Source organism: Zonotrichia albicollis, chromosome 28 (genome assembly GCF_047830755.1).
Source record: "Zonotrichia albicollis isolate bZonAlb1 chromosome 28, bZonAlb1.hap1, whole genome shotgun sequence".
Classification (NCBI taxonomy): domain Eukaryota; kingdom Metazoa; phylum Chordata; class Aves; order Passeriformes; family Passerellidae; genus Zonotrichia; species Zonotrichia albicollis.
The window spans coordinates 4393019-4420879 of NC_133846.1; the positions used below are offsets into that span (position 1 = coordinate 4393019).

Below are 27861 nucleotides of genomic sequence, written 5' to 3' on the forward strand. Positions count from 1 at the left end.
TGGAGGAGGTGTTTTCTGTGCCATCCCACCCCAAAATTCCAGCTTTACATCCAATTTCCATGCTCCGTTTGTCCCCTTTGGCTTCGAACCTGGGGTCATGGATGGTCATCTGGTTTGTCCCAGAATTCCAACTTTACTTCCAGTTTTTGTGCCTTCTTTGTGCCCCTTGGCCTCAAACCTGGACTCTCCTGCCTCATCCACCTTCCTTCTTGAAAAATCCTGAAGTCCCACGGCCAGGGGCACTTCCATAGCCCAGGTGGCCACAGAGAGGAACCCCTCCCATAGCCCAGATGGCCACGGACAGGGACACCTTCCATAGCCCAGGTGACCATGGACAGGGACACCTATCATAGCCCAGGTGGCCATGGACAGGGACACCTTCCATAGCCCAGGTGGCCATGGACAGGGAGATCTTCCATAGTCCAAGTGGCCATGGACAGGGACACCTGCCATAGCCCAGGTGGCCATGGACAGGGACACCTTCCATAGCCCAGGTGGCCACACATAGGGGCACATCTCAAAGCTGAGGTGGCCACACAGAGGGACACCTTGTATAGCCCAGGTGGCCACAGACAGGAACATCTCCCATAGCCCAAGATGACCACAGACAGGGACACCTTCCATAGCCCAGGTGGCCATGGACAGGACCACCTTTTACAGCCCAGGTGGCCACAGACAAGAACAAATCCCATAGCCCAGGTTGCCATTGTCAGGGACACCTCCCATAGCCCAGGTGGCCACAGACAGGGACAATTTTTATAGCCCAGGTAGCCATGGACAGGAAGATCTTCCATAGCCCAGGTGGCCATGGACAAGGACACCTCCCATAGCTGAGATGGCCACAGACAGGAACAATTTTTATAGCCCAGGTGGCCATGGACCAGAAGATCTTCCATAGCCCAGGTGGCCATGGACAAGGACACCTCCCATAGCTGAGATGGCCACAGACAGGGACAATTTTTATAGCCCAGGTGGCCATGGACCAGAAGATCTTCCATAGCCCAGGAGGCCATGGATAGGGACACCTTCCATAGCCCAGGTGGCCATGGAAAAGGACACCTCCCATAGCTGAGATGGCCACAGACAGGAACAATTTTTATAGCCCAGATGGCCACAGAAAGGAAGATCTTCCATAGCCCAGGTGGCCATGGATAGGAACACCTTCCACAGCCCAGATCCTCCAAGCCTTCTCCAAACTAAAAGCAGATTTTTGTCCCAAATCCCTCAGTGCCTCGCCCACATCCCCAACACGCTTTGCCCTCGGATGGGCCCATGTCCAAAATCCCACCTGCGGCCGATGGAATACTCACAATCCTCCCCGGAGTATCCGATGTAGGTGTCGGGCTCGGGGGCTCTGCCGAAGTCGTTCTCAGCCTGCACCTTGATCTCGTAGGGGACGAAGATGGGCGTGTTCCACACCACGTGCCGCGCGCTCCGCACCGTCTCGTTGTACCAGCTCCCGCGCGGGTCCCGCCGCCGCCACCGCACGATGTACCTGAGGTTGGGCCCGTACGCCTGGGTTGCGTTCAGAGGCTTGGGTGGGGTGAAACAGAGAAGAAGAATGAGAAGGAGGAAAAAAAATTTAAAAAAAAATTAATTTTTCTGCCAGGGATATCTCATCTCAAAGTTCTGCTCAGCAGTGGGGTTGTGTTCCAAGCTCCATCAGCAAATCCCAAAGGAGGGTGAGGTTTGAGGTTTTGCTCCCAAGGAGAGGCAGAACGAGTTCTTGCCCTCCAGAGCCATGGCAGGGTCGGGAAATTTTATTCACAAAAATCCAAGATTTTATTCCTGGAATGGTTTGGGTTGAATGGCATTTAAATTCCAAGCCCCTTCCATGGGTAGGGACACTTCCACTAGCCCAGCTTCCTTATCTATATATAACATAAAATAAATCAAATATGTGCATAATATCAGATTATACAGTATATATTCCATATTTACTATCCCCATATTCCAGCCTCTGTTCCCGCTGCCATTCCAGCTCTCCCCACGGCTCATCCCTGATTTGTGGCTGACACCTGCTGGTGCAGGGAGCAAAGCAGGAGCAGCCCCATAAATCCTCTGAGCTGCTCAAGGACTCGACTTCATCCTTGGGAAGCCGAGTCTGGAATCCGGCATCTTTGGAGGCCATGTCTTTGAATTATTTTGTTTTCAATTTTTTGAATTATTCTTTTTATCACAGCACTAAAAGTGGCTTTTCTTGTACGTCTTGTGTTTCATTTCATGGAATCCTGGAGTGGTTTGGGTTGGGAGGGACCTGAAATCCCTTTGCATTCCACCTCCATAAGCAGGGACACTTTCCATGATCTCAGGTTGCTCCAACCTGGCCTGGGACACTTCCAGGATTGGGACAACCATGGATTTTCTGGGAATTCCATCCCAACCCCTCCCCACGCTCCCAGTGAAGGATTTATTCCCAATATCCCACCTATCCCTGCCCTCTGGCACTCTGAACCCATTCCCCCTCATCCCACAGCTCCATCCCAAAAGGCATCCAAGAAGAACTCACTGTCCACGTTATCTCCATGTTGTTCTTTTGGGTCCCTGCCCCTTGAACTCCTGTTGGATTTATTTCAGGACCTGAAATTCACATTGAAAACCAAAAACAATGAATTTTTCAATGTGAAAAATCAACCACTGAGGGGTTAAAACCCTGCAAGCCAAAAGTCCTTCCAAGGCAGAAGTTAATGGCCTGATTTTTCCAGAAGTTCCCATTCAGGTTAATGGGACACGAGACTCTCAGTCCTCTGGAAAAACCAGGCCATTTATTTAGGAGCCTCTTTTTTGTCCCCTAAATGTCCTAAATCTTTGAAAAGGAACCATTGTGGAGGGAGCAGAGTTTGTCACTCTGAGCCTGAATCACGGCGGGCAGTGTCAGGAGCCAACACTAGATGCCAGCAGATCCTCCAAAAAAAGCCCTGGAATGGGTAAAGGGAGAAATGCAGCAGAAATGCTGAGATTCCTGTGAGTTCCTCGTGTGGAATTTTCCCAAATATTCTCTGACAAAGAACTGGACAGACAAACTCAAATCTTGGTTGTGGATTTGGAGATTGTTTTGTTCTTTTGTCATGGAATTTGGGTGGGAAGGGATCTTAAAATCACCCAATTCCACCTTTCCCTAGCCCAGGCTGCTCCAAGCCCCATCAAACCTGGCCTTGGATGCTTCCAGGGATCCAGGGGCAGCCAAATTTTTTCTGGATAATCTGTGCCAGGGCCTCGCCACCCCCACACCATCAACCAGCTTTAACAGCAGCCAATAATTAACAATATTTGCACTCAAGTCTGATTTTCCTACAGATTTCTGAGCTTCCTGTAGTCTGAAAGGACTGGAAAGATTCCTTTAGGATTCTTCCCTTTGGGGAAAAGAATTAAAACCAGGTTTTTTCTATAACAAATTACTAACTTTTGCATAAACCTCTGCGTTTTGCTGCCCCCGAAGGACACCACCCCCAAGCTCGAGAATTCCACACGGAAAATTCCCCACGCCGCCCTTACCAACCTATCCCTGGGATGGAGGGAGGAGCCTCCATGGAGAGGGGTGGATTCCAAGGACCAAAAAAAAACTCACGTGCCCCGTTGGTCTGGTAGCGCTCGGAGGGCGCGCTGGGCACGCTGCTGCCCACGTCGTTGACGGCGATCACCCGGAATTGGTAATTCACGTACGGCGACAGGCTCAGCACGGCCGAGTTGACGCTGCCGGGGTACCTGGAGTGGTCGTGCCACACTCCGGGCTGGAAGCGATCCTCCTCGAACTGCACCACGTAGCCTGGGAGGAGCAGGGAGAGGCGGGTTGTGGGATCTCAGGATCTGAGTCCTGAGATGCCGGGCCCCCGAGACCACCCTTGGGGGGCCCGGGAGTCCTGGAATGTTGCCAGAAGTGTCTGGTGGCTGGACTTTGACCCTACACGGGAGACGACACCTTTATGAAGATAAGAGGACTTCACCGGGGTGAATGGTGAAGGGATTAGCTAATTAGAGGGTGAGAAACAGGGTTTAGGATTTATGTACAGGGGGGTTTGGAGGAGTAAGATGGAGGAATTGGGGTGTGTCCTGTCCTCCTTCTTCTTCCTCTTCTCCTCCATATTCTTTGGCCACGGTGGCACCTTTGGATTGGTTATTACTGAGAGTGCACAGAGTTATAAGAATAGATGGTATTGGGGAAAAACGATAAATATTGTACACGTAACAATGGGTATAAAGATACGTGGCGGTCCGGGGGACGGCACAGTGTGCCCATGGCTGACTGCTGAGCAGATCTTTGTTCGGCTGAAAGAACATCTTTTAGATAAACAATTAATAAACATAAAAACCGAAAGAAGAACTGAAGCCTCTTCTCGTCCTTCGATACGCGGGCTGCCCCAAGGCCACCTCGGGCCTTTCCAGGCCCCTCAAACAGCCGAGATAAACCGGACAGTGGGTGAGGTCTCGGAATCTCTGCTGGTCACAGTGACCCTGAGATGGGTTACGAAGTCTCTTTTGCCAGCCCGGCGGTCGAAGGAGTCAGAACTCTTCAGTTCTTGTTCTCAAGGCTGTTTATTGTTTCTTTTCTATAAAATTCTTTCTCCTGGCCTGCCGAGGTCCGTTCAGCAGGTCAGACAGAGGCACTCTGCCCACCTCAGAGGCAGTGTTATCTTTTTATACTAAAAATTACCTGGTTTTAGCATAAAGTTATGGTAAATAATGTATTATTTACCATAACTTCCCAATACCTATCACCTATGTCAGACACTGAGTTTCTACTCCAAACCAATCCAAAAGTGCCAACATCACCCAGAAGATGGAGGCTAGGAAGGAAAAGGAAAAAGGACAAGGAACGCCCAAATTCCTCCATCTTGGGACCCCCAGCTCCCATTCTATAAATCTCAAAAATCTATTTTTCACCCTGTGATAAATTCACTATCATTCTACTTAAACTTTTGTGGCTTGTAAATCTTCCTATAAAGGCTGGGAATTTTTTTCCATGGATCAAGATCAAAGGCACAGGGGTCTTGGGCGCTTCCGGGGTAGCCAGAGGAATTTTCTGTGTTCTGACACGAAGGGTTTGGATGGGAAGGTGTGGGATCTCAGCACCTCAGGACTGAGGTGCCACCGAGAGCACCCTTGGGGGGCTCAGGAGTCCTGGAATGTTGCCAGAAGTGTCTGGTGGCTGCACTTTGATCCTACACGGGAGATGACACCTGTATGAGGATAGGAGGGTTTCACCGGGGTGAATGGTGAAGGGATGAGTTAATTAGAGAGTGAAACACAGGGTTTAGGATTTATGTACAGGGGGGTTTAGAGAAGTAAGATGGAGGAATTGGGGCGTGTCCTGTCCTTCTTCTTCTTCTTCTTCTCCTCCATCTTCTGTGGTGATGGTGGCACTTTGGGATTGGTCATTACTAAAAGTGCACCGGACAATAAAAATAAAAAGGATTGGGGAAAAATGATAAATATTGTACACGTAACTATGGCTATAAAGATAGGTGACTGCCCGGAGGGAGGGGAGTGTGCTCATGGCTGACTGCTGAGCAGAGCTCTGTCGGGCCGAAAGAAAATCTTTTAGATAAACAATTAATAAACATAAAGACCGAAAGAAGAACTGAAGCCTCTTCTCGTCCTTTGATACGCGGGCTGCCCCAAGGCCACTCCGGGCCTTTCCAGGCCCTTCAAACAGCCGAAAACCGGACAGGAAGGGATTTTCCACCACAGGGATTTTGGGGACAGACCTGTGATGGGGCTGTTGTTGTCATCGCCAGGGATCCACGTCAGCCGCACGCTCCTCTCGGCCAGATCCGTCAGCTCCAAGTCCCGGGGCTGGTCAGGTCGTGCTGTTGGAATGGGATAAATGGGATAAATGGGAGGCTGGAATTGTCCCAGGAGTGAGTCCCAGTTCCCATCACCTCTCCCAGGGCAGGACGCGCTCCAGGGCACAGTCCACATCCTGCAGCTCTTTAGGGGACTGGAGTGATTTTTAAAATATAAATGTGGTCATTTCTGACAGTGTCTTGGCTGGAAATCTTGCCTTTCCCAGGGAAAATCTTCCTTTCCCTGGAAAAATCCTCCTTTTCCAGGAAAAATCCTGTCTTTCCCAAAAAAAAAAGGTGGGAAAAGCACCAGGTTCTGGTTTAGGGAGTTTTGTGACCTTACACAGAGAAATGCAAATGAACAGCAGAAAAAGGACACAAAACCTTAGTGGAAATATAAATTTGATAGAAATCTGCCTTCTCTTTGAATGTGATCACAAGGACCAGCTCATGCAACAACAGGAATAAATTCCAGGTAAAAATGTGAGAATTCCATGCATTTCTGGGGTTTTTTTCCATCAGGATTTTCAAACACAGGTAAAGTGATTCCTGCACTCGGGAACTGCCACCATGGGACGCAAAACGTGGCAGAACAGGAGCTTTCCACCCAACTGGTTGGATTTTCAAGGACAATTTGGATGGAACTTGGAAAAATCAGCTGCTTCAAGGACAGCTTGGGAAGGACTTGGAGCTCCAGATCCTTCAAGGACAACTGGAAGCCTCAACTCTTCCATGGACAGCTTGGGCAGGACTTGGTTCCAGATCCTTCAAGGACAACCTGGAAGCCTCAACTCCTTCAAGAACGACTTGGGCAGGACTTGGAGCTTCAGATCCTTCAGGGACAACCTGGAAGCCTCAACTCCTTCAAGGACAATTTGGGCAGGACTTGGAGCTCCAGCTCCTTCAAGGACAACCTGGAAGCCTCAACTCCTCCAAGGACAACTTGGGCAGGACTTGGAGCTCCAGATCCTTCAAGGACAACCTGGAAGCCTCAACTCTTTCAAGGACAATTTGGGCAGGACTTGGAGCTCCAGATCCTTCAAGGACAACCTGGAAGCCTCAACTCCTCCAAGAACCACTTGGGCAGGACTTGGAGCTCCAGCTCCTTCAAGGACAACCTGGAAGCCTCAACTCCTTCAAGGACAACTTGGGCAGGACTTGGAGCTCCAGATCCTTCAAGGACAACCTGGAAGCCTCAACTCCTTCAAGGACAATTTGGGCAGGACTTGGAGCTCCAGATCCTTCAAGGACAACCTGGAAGCCTCAACTCCTCCAAGAACAACTTGGGCAGGACTTGGAGCTTCAGCTCCTTCAACCTGGAAGCATCACCCCCCAGTTTTTCCAGCTGCCACCCATTTCTCTTGGAGTTACTGGTGAGGGAAAACCAAAACCAAGGTGGGAAATCAAAGGAAGGCGAGGAATTAGTGACGATTACCTTTGGGTAAATCTCTCAACCGATTAGCGGGGATGGCTGCAAGGTAAGACAGTGCTTGTTAAACCGGGTTAGTTTAAGCTTGGGTGGCCAAAGGAGCACCTGGCAAACATAAAGTTGCAGATTTCAGTGGGATTTGATCCAGTTTGGGAAGCAGAGCAGGAATATCCTTCCCCCAGAGACCTCCGTGTGTTACCCACACTGGTAGTTGGCAGCAAAAGGGAAATATCAGTTTGGTGTGGGGTTAATGAGCCATTAGGGGAAAGGAGGGGAAATAAATCAACCCCAGGGGAATTATTTGGGATTATGTGGGATTCCTGTTCCAGCTGTGGAGGGGCACTGGCAGGTTGTGGCATTCCCGGGAATCTGAGGTGGCCAGGGGATGATAAATCCCTGTTTGCCAAGCAGAGCTTGCAGTGGCACAAATGGGAATGGGGTGAAGTTGGTCCCTCCCTGTGCTGCAAAGGGGACACACAAAGGGGGACACACAGGGCCAGGAGCAGCTGGCTCAGCCCCAATCCCATTGCTCAGCACCCCAACATCTCACTAAATTCACCCCCAAATTTGGGACTTTTCTCATGGATCTTCAACATCCACCTGGGGATAATTTAGGCTGTTTGCCACAATCCCTATTCAGCTTTTTTCCCTCAAATCCCAGTGTTTTGCAGTATTTCAGTGCCATCATCGGGGATGAGGCAGCAAATCCTGTGACAATGGAACCCCTGCTCTGCCAGCACCACCCTGAGCATCCAGGGGACAATCTTGGAGCCCAGATCCCCCTTCCAGCCTGACCTCGAGGTTGGGGTGTCCTGTTCAAAGCCAAGCACTCAGCTGTGGGGTCAGGGGGGCTTTACCCAGCACGGTGAGATAGGCCTTGGCCAAGTCCTTGTCCAGCTCCGTGTTGGCCACACACGTGTAATCACCCTGGTCCTTCTCAGTCACTCCATAGATCATCAGACCATCCTCTTCCTTCTTCATCCTTCAAAGAAACAACGTCCCAGAATTCTGCCCCAACATATTTAGGAAGCAGCGTTGAAGGCTGGATGCTCCCTGACAAAATCCAGCTGGAAACCCAACCAGAGCAGGAGAACATCTCTGGTCTGGAGGTTGCATCAGCTGAGGATGTGCTGGGTTATTCTGGGAAAGCTCATTTCCTAAGGAATCACGCGCCCTGGGGTGTATCTGGGGAATAATCACATTTTTAGGACAACAGCCAGCCCTGGGCTCGTGCCCTGGGATCAGACCTTGCCTCACAAGAAACAGGAGTCAGGTACGGAAAGGAAATTAGAGCTGTGCCAGCCGCAGCAGAGGAACATTAATTCTGGAGCGGCTCGTTATGAACTCCCAGGTTTTATCAAGATGTCCTGAAATATCCGGGAATAAAACCCACTGCAAAGTCTGGATTTACTGATAAATCAACAGAAATTGCTGGAGGGAGCCAATGAAATTAAAAGTGCCAAAAACATCAGATGTTGCTTAGGTGGGAGCTCAATATTTATCCCTGGGGACACCTGGAATGTTCTGCTAAAAACCCAACAATTCTGGGAGAGAAATCGATGGAGTTTTTGGGCACAGACCTGTTCCCCAGGTACAGGGGGGCATCGTCCTTGAGCCAGCTGACCATGAGCCGCAGCGTGGGGTCGTGCCTGACGCGGCAGTGCAGCCGGAGCATGGTGCCCTTCGTCACCACCTGGTCCTCGGGGCCCCTCACGATCCTGGTGGGGTCTGCGTGGGGTCACAAACAAAGGGACACGTTCCAAACTCCTCAGGACCCCTCAGGATCCCTGTGGGGTCTGCATGAATTCAGGGGCTTTCTCCCAGACTTCTCATGTCCTCCCGTGACATTGGTGGGGTCTGCACAGGGTCAAGGGTTAAGACCCAAACTCCTCAAGTTCCCTCACAACCTTTGCGAGGGTCTGCACAGGGTCACAAACATAGGGTCACACCCCAGACCCCTCAATTTCCCTCACAACTTTGGTGGGGTCTGCATGGGGTCAAGGGTTATGTCCCAAACTCCTCAGGTCCCCTCATGATCCTGGTGGGGTCTGCAGGAGGTCACAAAGGGTCATGTCCCAAAACCGTGGGGCTTGGCTGAGGGACTCAACAGAGAGCAGGGAAGGACAAGCACAGCTGGGGTGTTTGTCCAGCTTTGAACAAATAAATTAATTTAACGAGTCATTAATTTGTGCTGAGCTTTTAAAAGAGCCCCATTTTTTTTGAGTCAGCAGCCAGATTTGCTGAGCGGGGTAAAAACAATTCCAAAAATGTTTTATTGTCCTCAGCTAACCCCAAGGAACACTTGGGGTCAGTGCTGACATTGCTGGTGGCATCTCCCAGCCTGACACCCAACCCAAAACCCTCCCACCAACCCCGGCCTTGGCTTTTCCCAACATTAAAATGGAATCTCTGCCATTTCAAAGCTCCCAGCCCTGACCTGCTGGAAGATCAGATCAGCCACAACCAACCCCCCTCCACCTCAAGGGTTATTCCTGATGCAACTCCCAGAAAATCCAAGATTTTAGCCTCGACTCTTTCTACTGCAACTTCCAGAAGATCCAAGATTTTGGCACCTCCATGCCCCTACCTTTGACCTCCAGGCGGACCTGGGCCTCAGCTTTCCCCAGGATGTTGGTGGCCACGCAGGTGTAGAGTCCCTGGTCCTCCTTCCGAGCCATGAACATCTCCAAGCTCCCGTTCTCGTAGGCTTTGTAGTTGCCTCCATCCAGCGTGTTCCCCTGGCCGTCCTTAAACCTCCCAACACCACAAAGTGCTGTTGGAAGGGAAGGAAAAGCAGGAAACCCCCCCTTTCCCACCCCTCAGGATGGGATCCGGCTCTTACCAGCGCAGGGTGGGGATGGGGGACCCAAAAAAGGGACAATCCAGGCGCGTCCTGTTGTTCTGGATCACCCTGATCAGCTGGTTCCGGGGGCCCAGGATCCGGGGAGGAACATCTGCCAAGCATCAAAATTCCAGCCATGGAGAAGGAGGACAAATGGATTCTGCTGCTCTTTTCCAGCCTTTTCCCTGTTTTTTTTTTTTTGGTTCATTTTTCCTACTGGAGCTTTCAAAACCTAGTAGAGCTTCTCCATTCCACCTCACCTCTCCTTCCAGCCTCGTTTAGTGACTCCCTGGAGTTTTGTATCCCTGGATTTGCCCAGCCTTTGCCTGGTTTGAATCCATGGCAATGGATTCCTGCTCCAAAACCTGGGTGCCTTTGAGCATTCCCTCAGAACAGCAAAGGGGAAAACTCATGGAAAACTTTGGCAGGGAAAAGGGGGCTTGGAAAAGCCAGGGAGAGTGATTTTTACATGTGAGTATGTAATGGGATAAAAGGGAATGATTTTAAACCAAAATAGGAGAGTTTTTGGGGAATATTGGGAAGAAATTCCTGGCTGGGAGTCTGAGAAGGGGCTGGGATGGAATTCCCAGAGAAGTCGTGGCCGCCCCTGGATTCCTGGAAGTCCAAAGCCAGGTAGGATAGGGCTTGGAGCACCTTGGGATAGTGTAAGGTTCCATGACACGCCCTTCCAAAAGGGTGCAATTTTAGATGAATCCCAGAACCAACCAGTTGGAAAAGGTTTCCAGCAAGGTTGGAAAAGACATTTACGATCATCAAAACCAACCTATGACCCAACCTATGAAACCAACCTTGGCACTAAGAGCCACATCCACCCTTTTAAGACGAGCTTTGAGCTGAGCTTTAAGGTCCTTTCCAACCTTGGGAAATTCCTGTGGGAATTTGAGTTTGGGAGCTCCTCTTGCCGCAGACTCACCCAGCACGCTGACGAAGGCGTTGGCCAGCAGGTAGCCGTGCTCGTTGGACGCGTTGCACTGGTACACGGCGCTGCTGCCGATCTGCGTGTCCCGGAACACGATGGTGTCGCCGGCCACCTCCCGGCTCGGGTTGGGGGGAGACGCTTCAAAACAAGGACAGCTCCTTTAGTTCCGTTCCGAATTAAAATCCACCCCGTAATCTCATGGAGCGTCCTCCCAGCTCAGCCCAGTTCAAACCCGGTTGCGCGGGGGCGTACACGGCCCTGGAATCCGGCTATCTGGTGAGGGGCGAAGGCCAGGGCCCCTGCGCAGCTGAAGCCAGCCCCCCTCGGCGTCTTGGCCTCGGGCTGAGCTGGGGGATAGCTCGGAGCAGAGCGGTGAGAGATGAATTAGGAGGTGACCACTTGCTGGGGGTAAACTGTCGGTTTATTACAGAAGAACCAACAAGGAGGGGAAACACCCAGCAAATGGCGCCGAGCAGGGGGCAGGAGAGGGTTTTAAGGGAAAAGGGGGGAAGAAGGCAGGGAAACCCAGCTAACCAATAGAAATACATATTTGGAGGTACGAAACATAACTGATATACCAAAGTAACCAACTGTTATAAATCATAGGAGGGGCTCCGGGGCTACAGCCAACCATAACTCCCAGAGAAAAGAAAATTCTCAAAACCTGGGAGGAGAAAAGGAGTGATTGACTGAGCCCAAGGAGGAAACAACTTTCACTTTATAAGAGAAACCAGGGGAGGAGCAGTTTCATTTCCATAGCAACCTAACTGACAGGGTAGCAGCAGGAAGTCCTGGGAAAGGAAGAAACCATTTAATACAGAAAATAGGGGGAGCAAACTAACAAACTTAAGAACACACCACAGCACCCGGTGACGGTGTGTGAGTTCCACAGACACAACTGGGAGCCAGTGGGTGAACTGGGCCCATCCCAGAGAAGGGGGGTTTCAAGTGGGTGTTGGACCCCACCAGCTGCTCTGGCTCGTGCTCAGCCATGAGATCCTTGGCTGGAATTTTGGTGGGATTTGGGTGAGATTTTGGAGAAGGTGGCAACAGTGGCTCATGCTCAGCCATGAGATCCTTGGCTAGGATTTTGGTGAGATTTTGGCTGAGATTTTGGACAAGGAGGCAACTCCATCTCATGCTCAGCCATGGGATCCTTGGCTAGGATTTTGGTGGAATTTTGGCTGATATTTTGGAAAAGAAAGCAACTCCGTCTCATGCTCAGCCATGGGATCCTTTGCTAGGATTTTGGTGGAATTTTGGCTGAGACTTTGGAAAAGGAAGCAACTGTGGCTCATGCTCAGCCAGGATATCCTTGGCTGGGATTTTGGTGGGATTTTGGCTGGAAATTTGGAGAAAGAAGCAACTCTGGCTCATGCTCAGTTATGAGACCCTCGGCTGGAATTTTGCTGGGATTTTCTCTGGGATTTGGGCTGGGATTTGGGCTGAGATTTTGGAGGAGGAGGCAACTGTGGCTCATGGTCGGCCATGAGATGCTTCCTGGGATTTTGGTGGAATTTTGGCTGATATTTTGGAAAAGAAAGCAACTCCGTCTCATGCTCAGCCATGAGATCCTTCGCTAGGATTTTGGTGGAATTTTGGCTGAGACTTTGGAAAAGGAAGCAACTGTGGCTCATGCTCAGCCAGGATATCCTTGCTGGGATTTTGGCTGGAATTTTGGAGAAAGAAGCAACTCTGGCTCATGCTCAGTTATGAGACCCTCGGCTGGAATTTTGCTGGGATTTTCTCTGGGATTTTGGTGTGATTTTGGCTGAGATTTTGGAGGAGGAAGCCAATCAGGCTAGTGCTCAGCTAGGATATCCTTGGCTGGGATTTTGGGCTGGGATTTAGGCAGGGATGTTGGAGAAGGAGGCCCAGTCTCTCCCGCACTCACATTCGATGGGCTCTCCGTTCACCAGCCACTGGATGGTCGGTTTGGGGTTGCCGTTGGCCCGGCACACGAGCCTGCCGTCCTCACCGGGGGCCAGGATCAGGTTCTCCGGCTCATCCAGCCAGTAGGGAGCAGCTGGAAAACAGCCCCACCCCGGTGACACAGGGACAGCGGCACCACCCCGAACAACCCCCTCCAACACTCCCTGGGGGAGGAAGATGATGGAAAAACCGAGTGGGTTTCCCGGGATTCAGTGAAGGAGGAGAGACCCCTTTCTCCCATGCCACACAAACCCACCACAATTTCTATCAGAGGGTTCCCATCCCCTCCTGCTTTTGGGGCCATTTGGACAAGATTTAATTCAAAAAAGGGAAGATTTAGATGGGTTATTGGGATGGGATCAGGGTGAGGAGGGGCTGGGATGGAATTCCCAGAGAAGCTGTGGCTGCTCCATCCCTGGAAGTGCCCAAGGCTGGGTTGGATGGTGCTTGGAGCAGCATGGGACCATGGAACGTGTCCCAGAACTGGGCGATCTCTGACGTCCTTCCAACCCAACCCATTCCATGATTCCCTGAGGAACATGGACCCATTCCCAGGGAAAGGCCTCGCTGTCCCTCCCAGCATTCCATGAACGTCCCCTCCTGGCTCCAGACGGCCGGGACGCGAAGAGGGAAGGTAAAGGTGACGTACCCTTCACTCTCACGGAGATGGTGTGGCGGATGCTGCCCATCTTGTTGGAGGCCAGGCAGAAATATTCCCCGGAGTCCTCCTCGGACACATTGGAGATGCGCAGGGCCTTGTTGAAGTTCTCCAGCTTGGTTTTACCCACCGGGAGCTCCCCGCCTTTCTTGTACCACATGATGTCCGGTGCTGGTCTGAGGAGAGGGGGTGCAGATCAGAGCTTTTCTGAAGGCCAGGGAATGACTCCCAAGAGAAGAGTTGTGATTCCTAAATAACAGTGAAATTCCCACCCTGGGAACCACCAAAAGCCAGGGGGAAGGTCTGATCTAACTGGTGGGCCAGCCTTATTCCCATCACCTTTTCCATCACCCTCCTTCCCACCATCACCCCTAAACCACGGCCCTGAGCATTCCCAGTGGGTCAGGAATGGTGTTCTTGCCTCATCATAGTGGGAATGCAAGATCATGGAATTCTGGAATGGTTTGGGGTGGAAGGAACTTCAAAGCCCATCCCAGACCATGGTCTGATGGTGTGGGCTGGACCACGAGCCCAGGACAATTCTGGGGGACACAAATGTCCTCCCCCACAGTGTGATGAGAAGCTCATGGGAAATTCCCAAATTTTAGGGCAAACCAGTGAGGAGTTATCCTTGGACAAGGGTCTGAAGACACCTGGAAACCTCAGCATTCCTGTTTGCTCATCGAGCAGCTTATGGGAGCATTGTAAACAGCTAAAAGGAAGGAATGATTCCTTTTTCCCAATCCAGGGGTGATTCCTTGCGCTGATCCCGCTGGGAATTGCTGGGAATCGCCCTCTCCGTGGTACATACACTCCGGAGGCGATGCATTCCAGCAGGAGATCCACCCCTCGGAGCACCATCTGGCTGCTGGAAGTTCCGTAGGGATACATGAAGCTGGGAGTGGTTTCTGAGATCCCTCGGGCTGGAATCAGTGGGAGAGAAGGAAAAACGGAACAAAACCAAACATAAAAGGAAAAAAAAAAAGAAAAAAGAAAACAGAACACAGGTCTTTTAAAAGTCTCCGGGAATTCATGGAAGGCATCACCTCCCCGGCCATCCCGGGATTCTGAACTCACCCAGGAGTGTGCCTGGAAAGGGAAGGAGGGCTCCAAATGAATTTGGGATTGGGAAAAAGGAGGGGAGAGAGAGGAAATTTGGCAGGCAGGGGAGAGAAGGAGCAGCAGAGGGGACTGAGCGCTGGGAACGGTCCCCATTCCATCAGTTCCTGCTTTTCCTGCCCTTCCCTGCCTCTGGAAAATGGGCTGGAATCAGATGGAATTGGGGAATATTGATGGATGTAACACATAACAAAGGACAGCAGGAAAAATGGGCGTGGAAAGGGTTTATTCAGACCCAGAGCTGCTTTTCCACAGAATTCTGCGGGATGCAGAGCATTCCCAGGGCTCCAGCAGCTCCAAGGAGGTTTTCCAGCTTTCCTGGAGGCCTGGAAGGATGGTTCCCCTTGGAAAGGGACAGCTCAGCCACCAAAATGACCCATTTAGGGCTGGACAGGGAAGTTTAATGGGAAAAAACACAAAGGGAAGACACGAGACAATTCCCTATGGATCCACACACAGCGAAGGCCTCTGTGCAAGGGGGAAAAAATTAATTATTCATGGAAAAAATTCCATTAAGGAGTGGAATGATTGACCTAGATCCGGATCAGTGAGGACAAAACAGCCTGAGATGGGTGGGAAAGCAGCAGTAGCAGGGATGGAAGTTATGGGATTAGGAAAGGGATGGGATGGGATCAGAATAGGGACACAAAAAATCCTGGAGTGATCCATGGGGAGAGGCCAAAATTTCCTTGGCTCAGTGAGTGGGAGGATTTGGGGAATTTTTGGAAACTTCCAGAGCTGCAGCAAGGGAAAGAAGAGGGGAGTGAGGATGGGGGGGCTCTTCCTGAAATTCCCACCTTAGGGAAGGAAAACCCAACCCCAGGATTCATCCATGGAATGTTTGGAATTGGCTCCACGCCCACATCCCGCCGCTCCCACGGGCTCCGCGTGCGCTCCCGGTTAGTCAATTACGGATTAATGGATTACCAGGGCAGGAAAATCCCAACTTTATCCCGCAAATCCGACTTCTCCGGGTCTGTCTGCATCCCTGCTCCTGGTTTAGTCCCATTCCTGGTGAAACCAACTCGACCCATCCCAGGGCAGAGCTCCCAAACCTCCACCACAAGCGGGAGCTTCTCCCGCCAAATTGGAAAATGGGAATGAATTATTTTATCAGCCAAGATTGGCTTTGATCAGGATTTATTCCCACTCTGGATCCTGTGGGATAGCTGGAAGCGCTAAGCGGAGCAAGCTGGATTTTACAAGCCTGTATTAATGATGGCAATTAAAAATCAGGGGGATTAATTAGTACCCTCCTGGTTTTAATGAACCAAAGGACAGCATGGAAAAAACCCTGACTTTTGCCTCAGCACAGCACTATTAATAAATAATAAATAACAATTAATAAATAATAAATATTTTGCTGTTTCTAACAGGGAGCAGCCAGAAATTCCCTCAGAACCTGAGGCTCTGAGCATGTGGAAGTTCCAGCTGGAAATGTCAAGGTTTCCCTCATCCCTCTGGATGGATCCAAGCTGGAAAAACAAATCCTGGGGCTGTTTATTTCGGCTTAAAAACTGACTCTGATCCCAAACTTGGCTGTGAACTGGGATCATCCCAGAAACATCTGATTCCCATCCCAGAACTGCCCCTTTCCCCTCTAAAATTCCTCCATCAGCTCTGTTTTCCAAGGATGTGCTCATCCCAACATATCCCAGCTGCTCAGCCCCAGCACAAGCTCAGGTTTGGCAAAAAAAAAAGAAAGGAAAAGGAACAAAACAATGTTTTAATTCCATTGAAAAGGGGAAAAAAGTGGGAAATTCTGCTGGGAAATGAAATGCTCCATTTATCCTTTTGGATTGTTTTTCCCTGATAATTATCCACAGAATTCTGGGAATCATCACTCCAAGCCCTGGGGACAAGGGGTGGGTGACACTTCCTGTGGTTATCCCGGTCCTGGAGAGGAATTTGGGACAAGTGTCCCACAAATCTCCCGTGCTCCACGTCCCCACCAGCACACCCCACATTCCCAAGCTCAGGAACATCCTGGGAATGGGATTCCCAGCCTTCCAGACCCCTTTTCCAACTTCCTCTGGAGCTGAGCCGGGATCACGGGGATCTGCACCCCAAGGAAGAACAGCCAAGAGCCCCAAATCCCCCCAGCACCTCAAATCCTTGGGATTCACATCCCAAGCTCCAGAACTCCCAGCCAGGTCATTCCAGGGAGGAACGCTGCTTCAGCCACAGGAAAATGATTGAGGAGAAGAATTGTTACCCCCAGCTCATTAATTATTGAGTTAATTAAGGCCTGGGTTGGAGTTCAGGTCTGCACAGGGGTGGGAGAGGGGGATCTGAATCCTCTGGAGCCAGGAAGTTTTCCATGGAATGTTACAACACGAAGAGCAGGAAGTTTCTCCTTCACAGCCATGAAACGAGGGACAGAATGGGATTGTGTGGATAAAATCCCATTTTCCTGATGGAGCCACTCTCAAGATCCCTTTTCCCTGAACAAAGATATCCAGTGGGAAATCCAGAAGCCCAGGAAAGCTCTTCACTGGAATTCCCTTTGTCCTTGTCCTATCTCCCTTCCAGCTGGTTGATGCCGCTCCCACCACAGCTGATTTTGCTGCCAATCCCTTTTCCCAGTCGTTTTTCCAAATATTTCAGCCCATTCCAGCATTTCCTCCCAGGCCAGTTCTGCTGCTGAGCCTTTCCCGGTTCCTCAGCTCCCTCCAAACCATCCTGCTCCCGATGCCAGGATCCCAATTCCCTTTTCCGTGCCCTGGCCTGGCACATCCCGCTCTTCTCCAGCTCTCCCAGCTGGCAACGCCCTCCTTGTCCCCAAAAGTCCCCTTGGGATGGGAATTGTGCCCTGGGCTGTGCCAGGCCCTGAGGAAGCTCCGGCTCCACAGGGATTTCACTCCAGGACATGGTGGGGACAGCAAGGGACAATCCCAGCCCCAAAAGCAGCAGGAAGGGCAGGAAGGGAATCCTGTCTGGGACAGCTCCGGATCTGGGAGCAGCTGGAATCTGGTGGCTTTGGAGAGGTGGTGACATTCCCAGGATTCCCAAACCTGCCCCGTCTCCCGCTCCCTAAAATCCCTCACGGCTGCCCTTGTCACCCCAACACATCCCTGACAATTCCAACCCACTCCCAGGGCAGCCACCCTGGAGTTTTCGTGCCTGAAGCACAATTTAGGCTTTTGGGAGGAGCTTCTCCCAGAAGGGGCAGAATCCAGAGGGAATTCCCTGCCCAGATTTAGCATTTTGAGATGGGATTCTCCCACCAGGCACAGAATCCAGAGGGAATTCCCTAACCATATTTAAGATTTTGGGATAGGATTTTCCCAATATGCACAGAATCCGGAGGGAATTCCTTGCCCAGATTTAGGATTTTGGGATAGGATTCTCCCAATATGCACAGAATCCAGAGGGAATTCCCTAACCATATTTAAGATTTTGGGATAGGATTCTCCCAATATGCACAGAATCCGGAGGGAATTCCCTGCCCAGATTTAGGATTTTGGGATAGGATTCTCCCACCAGGCACAGAATCCAGAGGGAACTCCCTAACCATATTTAAGATTTTGAGATGGGATTCTCCCACCAGGCACAGAATCCAGAGGGAATTCCCTAACCATATTTAAGATTTTGAGATGGGATTCTCCCACCAGGCACAGAATCCAGAGGGAATTCCCTAACCATATTTAAGATTTTGGGATGGGATTCTCCCACCAGGCACAGAATCCAGAGGGAATTCCCTAACCATATTTAAGATTTTGGGATAGGATTTTCCCAATATGCACAGAATCCGGAGGGAATTCCCTGCCCAGATTTAGGATTTTGAGATGGGATTCTCCCACCAGGCACAGAATCCAGAGGGAATTCCCTGCCCAGATTTAGGATTTTGGGATAGGATTCTCCCACCAGGCACAGAATCCAGAGGGAATTTTCTGTTCCAACAAAGGATCCAGCTCATGTCCAACCTCTCTGCAAAAGAATCACCCAGATTTCAGGAAAACCCAAATATTCCTCTTTTTCTTCCCTCTTTTTATCCCTTTTTTCAGCGGGAAATCCCAGGAATGTTCCTGCTGGAAATGTTCTGGAGACACAGAAAAGCGGGATGAGGATCTGACATTTAAATCCTGAGCAGACCAAACTCCGCTCAGCCACGTGGGGCAGACCCTACAAACCCAAACCTCCCAAGCTGGGCTTAACTCACTTAAACCCCGCTCAGCAGGAATGGGGAAATTTGTGGGGTTTTGTGGTGGCTTGGGTGGATTTATGCCGATAAATTTTGGCAAATCTGAGGCCACGATGGGGACATGGTGACATCAGAAGGGACACGGGCAGGGAATGGGGTCAGTGGGGTTAGGCAGGACTGGGTTAAGCCGGGACTCCCAAAGCCAGCGTGGACTCACCGCGGTACATGGCGGGGGAATTTCCTAAAGACGTTTCGTTATGGGACTTCTCTGCAATTGAACAAAACACCGTGAGCAGCGCCGGGGAGGCGGGGACAGCATGGGAAGGGGACACGGGAATTCCCAAAAAACAGCCAGGGTGGGGGGGGACGCTGGGACAACCCAAAAAACAGCCAGGGTGGGACAGGGTGGGGAACACTGGGACATCCCAAAAAATAGCCAGGATGGGCACACAGGGAATTCCCAAAAAACAGCCAGGATGGGGGGACACTGGGACAACCCAAAAAATAGCCAGGATGGGGGACATGGGGAATTCAGAAAAACCAGCAAGGACAGGGGACATGGAAATGCCCAAAACCCAGCCAGGATGGGGGACACTGGGACATCCCAAAAAACAGCCAGAATAGAGAGACACGGGGACATCTCAAAAAACAGCAAGGAAGGGGACATGGGAATTCCTAAAAAACAGCCAGGATGGGGGACACTGGGACGTCCCAAAAACAGCCAGGGTGGGGAACACTGGGACATCCCAAAAACAGCCAGGATGGGCACACAGGAAATTCCCATAAAACAGCCAGGATGAGGGACATGGGGACGTCCCAAAAAACAGCCAGGGTGGGACAGGGTGGGGAACGCTGGGACATCCCAAAAACAGCCAGGATGGGCACACAGGGAATTCCCAAAAAACAGCCAGGGTGGGGGACGCTGGGACAACCCAAAAAACAGCCAGGGTGGGACAGGGTGGGGGACACTGGGACATCCCAAAAACAGCCAGGATGGGCACACAGGGAATTCCAAAAAAACAGCCAGGGTGGGACAGGGTGGGGGACACTGGGACATCCCAAAAAACAGCCAGGATGGGCACACAGGGAATTCCCAAAAAACAGCCAGGATGGGGGGACACTGGGACAACCCAAAAAATAGCCAGGATGGGGGACATGGGAAATTCAGAAAAACCAGCAAGGACAGGGGACATGGAAATGCCCAAAAACCAGCCAGGATGGGGGACACGGGGACATCCCAAAAAACAGCCAGGATAGAGAGACACAGACACATCTCAAAAAACAGCAAGGAAGGGGACATGGGAATTCCTAAAAAACAGCCAGGATGAGGGACATGGGGACGTCCCAAAAAACAGCCAGGGTGGGACAGGGTGGGGAACGCTGGGACATCCCAAAAACCAGCCAGGATGGGCACACGGGGACATCCCAAAAAACAGCCAGGATGGGCACACAGGGAATTCTCAAAAAACAGCCAGGATGAGGGACACGGGGACGTCCCAAAAAACAGCCAGGGTGGGACAGGGTGGGGAACACTGGGACATCCCAAAAAACAGCCAGGATGGGCACACAGGGAATTCCCAAAAAACAGCCAGGATGGGGGGACACTGGGACAACCCAAAAAATAGCCAGGATGGGGGACATGGGGAATTCAGAAAAACCGGCAAGGACAGGGGACATGGAAATGCCCAAAAACCAGCCAGGATGGGGGACACGGGGACATCCCAAAAAACAGCCAGGATAGAGAGACACAGGGACATCTCAAAAAACAGCAAGGAAGGGGACATGGGAATTCCTAAAAAACAGCCAGGATGGGGGACACTGGGACAACCCAAAAAACAGCCAGGGTGGGACAGGGTGGGGAACGCTGGGACATCCCAAAAACAGCCAGGATGGGCACACAGGGAATTCCCAAAAAACAGCCAGGATGAGGGACACGGGGACGTCCCAAAAAACAGCCAGAGTGAGGGACATCCCAAAAAACAGCCAGGATGGGGGACATGGGGAATTCCCAAAAAACAGCCAGGACAGGGGACATGGTGACATTTGAAAAAACAGCTAGGATGGATACATGGGGAATTCCCAAAAAAACCAGCAAGGATGGGACAGGGTGAGGAACAGTGGGACATCCCAAAAACCAGCCAGGATGGGGACATGGTGACATTCCAAAAAGCAGCCAGGATGGGGGACATGGGGACAGCCCAAAACCACAAGGACAGGGGACACGGAAATTCCCAAAAACAGCCAGGATGGGGACATGGGAATTCCCCAAAACCAGCCAGGATGGGGACACAGGGACATCCCAAAAAGAGACAGGATGGGGGACATGGAGACATCCCAAAAACCACAAGGATGGGGGACATGGAAATTCTCAAAAACAGCCAGGATGGGGGACATTAGGACATCTCAAAAAACAGCCAGAATGGGACAGGGTGGGGAACACTGGGACATCCCAAAAAACAGCCAGGATGGAGACATGGGAATTCCCAAAAAAAAGACCAAGGATAGGACAGGATGGGGGACATGGGGAATTCCCAAAAACCAGCAATGACAGGACAGGGCAGGGAACACCAGAATTCCCAGAAATCAGCAAGCATGGGAGAGGCCGGAGCAGGGATCCAAAAGCACTCGGAGCGCGGCGCCTTCCAGGACAAACACAGGAGGAGCAGCAGGAAAAGGGGCTGATTTCCCTCTCCAAGGGGTGGGAAGAACTAAAAGTGTGAGAATTGTAGAGCAAATATTTCCTTGGAATGTTTTACTCTTTGGAATCTTTGGGAAAACCCAAAAATCAGAGCAATTTGGAGGGGGAAATGTTTTTTTTTTTCTCTGTTTTTTGACTACAAAAATTCCGTATTCCAGCTGTTTTTTTCCATGGGATGGACACAGCTGGACAATGATGTAGGAAGGCAAGGAGGAGATGAACTAATAATAATAATAATAATAATAATAATAATAATAATAATAATAATAATAATAATAATAATAATAGTTATTTTAATTATTATTATTAGGTTTTAAAAGCACAAGCTGCTGTAACATAATAATAATAATAATAATAATAATAATAATAATAATAATAATAATAATAGTAATAATTTTTTTTTTTTTAGAGCACAACCTGCTGTAAAATCCCTTTGAAGGACCCAAACTCAAGGATTGAGGCTGAGATGATCCAAGAGCTTGGGACAAATCCGACCTCATTCCCTTCCAAAACTTTATGGATAAAGAATTTTTAAACTGGAAATTAAAGCCTCAGTTGCAAATTTTTTAAGGAATCTGGGAGGTTCCTGGGGTAGAATTTGCCTCTGATCCTACAACAGTTTTATCCCAAGGAAAACTGGAAGAAAGGGATTTGATTTTCCAAGGTCTGGGAGTGAAGGGATGTGGGGGCACCTGAGGGGAGCTCAAATCCATGAAAATCCACCAGGATTTCATCCAGGTCACTTCCAGAGCTGGATCAATCACCAGGGTGGAGCCCTTGGAGGCTCCAAACCCCACAGATCTTTGTTTGCTGGGATTTTTCCCAAAAATAAACACCAGGATTTTCTTTGCCCAGCTCTTCAAACAGACAAATATTCACAACTCACAAATAATATCCAGAATTTACAAATTGTATCCAGAATGAGCTGCCCACATTCCCAGCACTGGGAAAGAACCCGTTGGAATGATTTAAATCCCTGATTCCCTACTCCAGCTTTGCACCGAGGAGGAGCTGCTACACCGAGGTGGAAAACTCGTCACTCCCAGGTCCCTCTCATCACATTCCTGTTCATTCAAGCTGCCGGGAAATCAAATTAAATTCCTCCCACCAGCACTCAGGAGCGCCTGGTGCTTCCCAAAAACCCGCCAGCACCTCCCAGCTGGATTTTCCTGGGAATGCTGGGAGTGGGTGGGAGCTCCTGCCCACTGCTGGTTGGTGTTCATGGAGGATTTTGTCACCTCAAGCCCCTGTGACAGCTCAAGGTCGTTGTGTCCCTCAAACTGCCCCCATTCCCTGCTCCAGAGTCACCCCAGTGAACCAGGAATTCCTTTTCCTTGAGGAATTCTCATTCCTGGAGGAAAATGTGCCCTGGAAAAGCTCTGGAGAAAGCCCCTGGTGTCCCCTCATCCGTGCTCGGTGGGGACACCTGGGGATGCCCATCCCGAGTGTCCCACCAGATTCCAGAGGCTCCCACCAGATTCCAGAGGCTCCCAAATTCCTGGAGCGAAGGAGGCCCCGGAATATCCACAGCCACATTCCACACTCGTTTTTCCACCTCCAATCCCCTGGAGCAAGCCACGGCCAACTCCACCTTCCCAAAATATCCCTGGACATTTTACATTTCCGTGAACCTGGTGGGAATGTGGCAGCACTCCCAGTTTTATCCCAAAGATGTGGAATTGGTGATTCCTGCTCCAAGTTACCTCTGGGTATTTTACACTTCCCTGGAGAGGAATTTCCCTTGATGATACAGAAACGTTCTCCAGTTTATCCCAAACACACGGAATTGGCGATTCCTGCCCTAAATCACCTCTGGATATTTTACATTTCTCTGGAGACATAGGAATGCTCCAGAAGTGTCAAAACTCTGCAATTTATCCCAAACACACAGAATTGGTGATCCCTGGGTTTCCATGGAGATGATGGGAGCGCTCCATATGGACAGAAACCCTCCCTGTTTTATCCCAAACACACGGAATTGGCGATTCCTGCACCAAAGATCCCATTTCCCTGGAGATGGCGGGAATGCGGGAATGCCCCATTTGCAAAACCCTCTCCAGTTTACCCAAAACATGGAATTGGTGATCCCTGCGTTTTCCTGGAGGTGGTGGGAATGTCCCAACTGTGCTGAAACACTCCCGGTTTTATCTCAACATCGGGATTTGGTGTTGAGATAAACCGAATCTCTTCAAGCTACCTCTGGATATTTTACACTTCCCTGGGGACAGTGGGAATGCCACATCTCTGTCAAAACACTCCCAGTTTTACCCAAAATGCACGGAATTGGCAATTCCTGCGTTTCCCTGGAGACAGTTTGGGGTAAAACCCTCCCTGTTTTATCCCAAACACACGGAATTGGCGATTCCTGCACCAAAGATCCCATTTCCCTGGAGATGGCGGGAATGCGGGAATGCCCCATTTGCAAAACACTCTCCAGTTTACCCAAAACACATGGAATTGGTGATCCCATGGAATTGGAGGTGGTGGGAATGCCCTGAATGTGCTGAATGTGCTGAAACACTCCCGGTTTTATCTCAACATCGGGATTTGGTGAGTCCGGCTTCAAGCTACCTCTGGATATTTTACACTTCCCTGGGGACAGTGGGAATGCCACATCTCTGTCAAAACACTCCCAGTTTTACCCAAAATGCACAGAATTGGCAATTCCTGCATTTCCCTGGAGACAGTTTGGGGTAAAACACTCCCTGTTTTACCCCAAAACCACGATATTGGCAATTCCTGCATTTCCCTGGAGACATTGGGAATGCCACATCTGCAAAACACTCCCAGTTTTACCCCAAACACACAAAACTGGCAATTCCTACACCAAACCACCTCTAAAACACGGAAGCTGCAACCCCTCCCTCCCCATCCACCCCAAAACCACCCAAACCCATCCTCACCCCACCCAAACCAAACCATGGGAGCCGCTCTTCCCTTAGTGGATTCCCAGCCGGAAAACCCTTTGGGATGGAGACCAAACTGGTCGCCCAGTGAGCCACTTACTGGTTTTGACCTTGAGGGTGTAAGGGTTCTTCTGCTGGATGGTGTGGGTGAAGTGGAAGCGGGCGTTGCAGCTGTAGTCGGTCAGCGCGTCCTGCGCCAGCACGTTGGAGAAGTAAAGGTCCCCGTTGTGGCCCTGGGACACGCGCTTGTCCTGTGGGATCGGCTCCATGGCTGGGGGGGAAGAGGTGGGAATTCAGGGCCAGGCAGGAATTCAGGGCCAGGCAGGAATTCAGGATCAGGTGGGAATTCAGGGCCAGGTGGGAATACAGGGTCAGGTGGGAATTCAGGGCCAGGCGGGAATTCAGGGCCAGGTGAGAATTCAGGGCCAGGCAGGAATTCAGGATCAGGAGGGAATTCAGGATCAGGAGGGAATTCAGGGCCAGGTGGGAATTCAGGGCCAGGCAGGAATTCAGGACCAGGTGGGAATTCAGGGCCAGGCGGGGAATTCAGGACCAGCAGGGAATTCAGGGCCAGGCGGGAATTCAGGGCCAGGTGAGAATTCAGGAGCAGGCGGGAATTCAGGGCCAGGCGGGAATTCAGGGCCAGGCGGGAATTCAGGATGAGGCGGGAATTCAGGACAAGGCGGGAATTCAGGACCAGGTGAGAATTCAGGGCCAGGTGGGAATTCAGGGCCAGGTGAGAATTCAGGACCAGGCGGGAATTCAGGGCCAGGTGCGAATTCAGGGTCAGGTGAGAATTCAGGGCCAGGCAGGAATTCAGGGCCAGGTGCGAATTCAGGAACAGGGAGGAATTCAGGGCCAGGTGGGAATTCAGGACCAGATGGGAATTCAGGGCCAGGCGGGAATTCAGGACCAGGCGGGAATTCAGGACCAGGCAGGAATTCAGGGCCAGGCAGGAATTCAGGATCAGGTGGGAATTCAGGGCCAGGCGGGAATTCAGGACCAGGCAGGAATTCAGGATCAGGCAGGAATTCAGGGCCAGGCGGGAATTCAGGACCAGGTGGGAATTCAGGGCCAGGCAGGAATTCAGGGCCAGGCAGGAATTCAGGACCAGGCAGGAATTCAGGGCCAGGCGGGAATTCAGGACCAGGCAGGAATTCAGGATCAGGTGGGAATTCAGGGCCAGGCAGGAATTCAGGGCCAGGTGGGAATTCAGGACCAGGCAGGAATTCAGGGCCAGGCGGGAATTCAGGGCCAGGTGGGAATTCAGGACCAGGTGGGAATTCAGGATCAGGTGGGAATTCAGGATCAGGTGGGAATTCAGGAGCCAGGTGAGAATTCAGGGCCAGGCGGGAATTCAGGGCCAGGTGGGAATTCAGGATCAGGTGGGAATTCAGGACCAGGTGGGAATTCAGGAACAAGGAGGAATTCAGGGCCAGGCGGGAATTCAGGGCCAGGCAGGAATTCAGGATCAGGCGAGAATTCAGGATCAGGTGGGAATTCAGGAGCAGGCGGGAATTCAGGGCCAGGCGGGAATTCAGGATGAGGCGGGAATTCAGGAGCAGGCGGGAATTCAGGACCAGGTGGGAATTCAGGACCAGGAGGGAATTCAGGGTCAGGCAGGAATTCAGGACCAGGCGGGAATTCAGGGCCAGGCGGGAATTCAGGATCAGGTGGGAATTCAGGGCCAGGCAGGAATTCAGGGCCAGGCGGGAATTCAGGACCAGGCAAGAATTCAGGACCAGGTGGGAATTCAGGGCCAGGCGGGAATTCAGGGCCAGGTGGGAATTCAGGATCAGGTGGGAATTCAGGGCCAGTCAGGAATTCAGGATCAGGCGGGAATTCAGGACCAGGCGGGAATTCAGGACCAGGTGGGAATTCAGGGCCAGGCGGGAATTCAGGGCCAGGTGGGAATTCAGGACCAGGTGGGAATTCAGGATCAGGCAGGAATTCAGGGCCAGGCGGGAATTCAGGGCCAGGTGGGAATTCAGGGCCAGGTGGGAATTCAGGATCAGGTGGGAATTCAGGGCCAGGTGGGAATTCAGGACCAGGCAGGAATTCAGGGCCAGGCGGGAATTCAGGACCAGATGGGAATTCAGGGCCAGGCAGGAATTCAGGGCCAGGCGGGAATTCAGGACCAGGTGGGAATTCAGGGCCAGGCAGGAATTCAGGACCAGATGGGAATTCAGGGCCAGGTGGGAATTCAGGACCAGGCAGGAATTCAGGGCCAGGCGGGAATTCAGGGCCAGGCGGGAATTCAGGGCCAAGCGGGAATTCAGAGCCAGGTGGGAATTCAGGATCAGGCGGGAATTCAGGACCAGGCGGGAATTCAGGACCAGGTGGGAATTCAGGACCAGGTGAGAATTCAGGATCAGGTGGGAATTCAGGACCAGGCAGGAATTCAGGATCAGGTGGGAATTCAGGACCAGGCAGAAAATCAGGGCCAGGTGGGAATTCAGGACCAGGTGGGAATTCAGGATCAGGCGGGAATTCAGGGCCAGGCAGGAATTCAGGACCAGGTGAGAATTCAGGACCAGGTGGGAATTCAGGATCAGGTGGGAATTCAGGGCCAGGCAGGAATTCAGGACCAGGTGGGAATTCAGGGCCAGGCGGGAATTCAGGACCAGGCGGGAATTCAGGGCCAGGCGGGAATTCAGGGCCAGGTGGGAATTCAGGACCAGGTGAGAATTCAGGACCAGGTGGGAATTCAGGATCAGGTGGGAATTCAGGGCCAGGTGAGAATTCAGGGCCAGGTGGGAATTCAGGACCAGGCAGGAATTCAGGGCCAGGCAGGAATTCAGGGCCAGGTGAGAATTCAGGGCCAGGTGGGAATTCAGGGCCAGGCGGGAATTCAAGGCCAGGTGGAAATTCAGGATCAGGCAGGAATTCAGGATCAGGCAGGAATTCAGGACCAGGCAGGAAATTCAGGGCCAGGCAGGAATTCAGGACCAGGTGGGAAATTCAGGGCCAGATGGGAATTCAGGATCAGGTGGGAATTCAGGACCAGGCAGGAATTGAGGGCCAGGTGGGAATTCAGGATCAGGCAGGAATTCAGGATCAGGCAGGAATTCAGGACCAGGCAGGAATTCAGGACCAGGCGGGAATTCAGGGCCAGATGGGAATTCAGGACCAGGCAGGAATTCAGGGCCATGCAGGAATTCAGGATCAGGTGGGAATTCAGGACCAGGCAGGAATTGAGGGCCAGGTGGGAATTCAGGGCCAGGCAGGAATTCAGGATCAGGTGGGAATTCAGGATCAGGCGGGAATTCAGGGCCAGGTGGGAATTCAGGGCCAGGCGGGAATTCTGGACCAGGCAGGAATTCAGGGCCAGGCGGGAATTCAGGGCCAGGCAGGAATTCAGGACCAGGCGGGAATTCAGGGCCAGGCAGGAATTCAGGGCCAGGCGGGAA

General features: G+C 51.4%; 1 protein-coding gene across 39 annotated transcripts in view; it reads right to left on the reverse strand.

The window, feature by feature from the left end:
• NFASC (neurofascin) overlaps nt 1-27861 on the reverse strand; it is a 102163-nt gene that overhangs the window by 46259 nt on the left and 28043 nt on the right. For 28 of the 39 annotated variants that reach the window (XR_012577128.1, XR_012577127.1, XR_012577126.1 and 25 more), the window contains 15 exons: nt 24552-24722; nt 19065-19115; nt 14396-14507; nt 13576-13760; nt 12889-13020; nt 10989-11132; nt 10055-10166; nt 9800-9966; nt 8793-8940; nt 8070-8194; nt 7219-7254; nt 5706-5807; nt 3569-3766; nt 2510-2580; nt 1311-1533 (listed from right to left, as the gene is read on the reverse strand). Coding sequence is in view for 22 of the 39 variants with exons in the window: in XM_074528086.1 (XP_074384187.1) it covers nt 1311-1533; nt 2510-2580; nt 3569-3766; nt 5706-5807; nt 7219-7254; nt 8070-8194; nt 8793-8940; nt 9800-9966; nt 10055-10166; nt 10989-11132; nt 12889-13020; nt 13576-13760; nt 14396-14507; nt 19065-19115; nt 24552-24722 (1977 nt within the window). In the remaining 17 variants the exon portion in view is untranslated. The remainder of the gene's footprint in view (nt 1-1310; nt 1534-2509; nt 2581-3568; nt 3767-5705; nt 5808-7218; nt 7255-8069; nt 8195-8792; nt 8941-9799; nt 9967-10054; nt 10167-10988; nt 11133-12888; nt 13021-13575; nt 13761-14395; nt 14508-19064; nt 19116-24551; nt 24723-27861) is intronic. The other 11 variants (XM_074528088.1, XM_074528087.1, XM_074528093.1 and 8 more) reach the window with 3 other exon arrangements.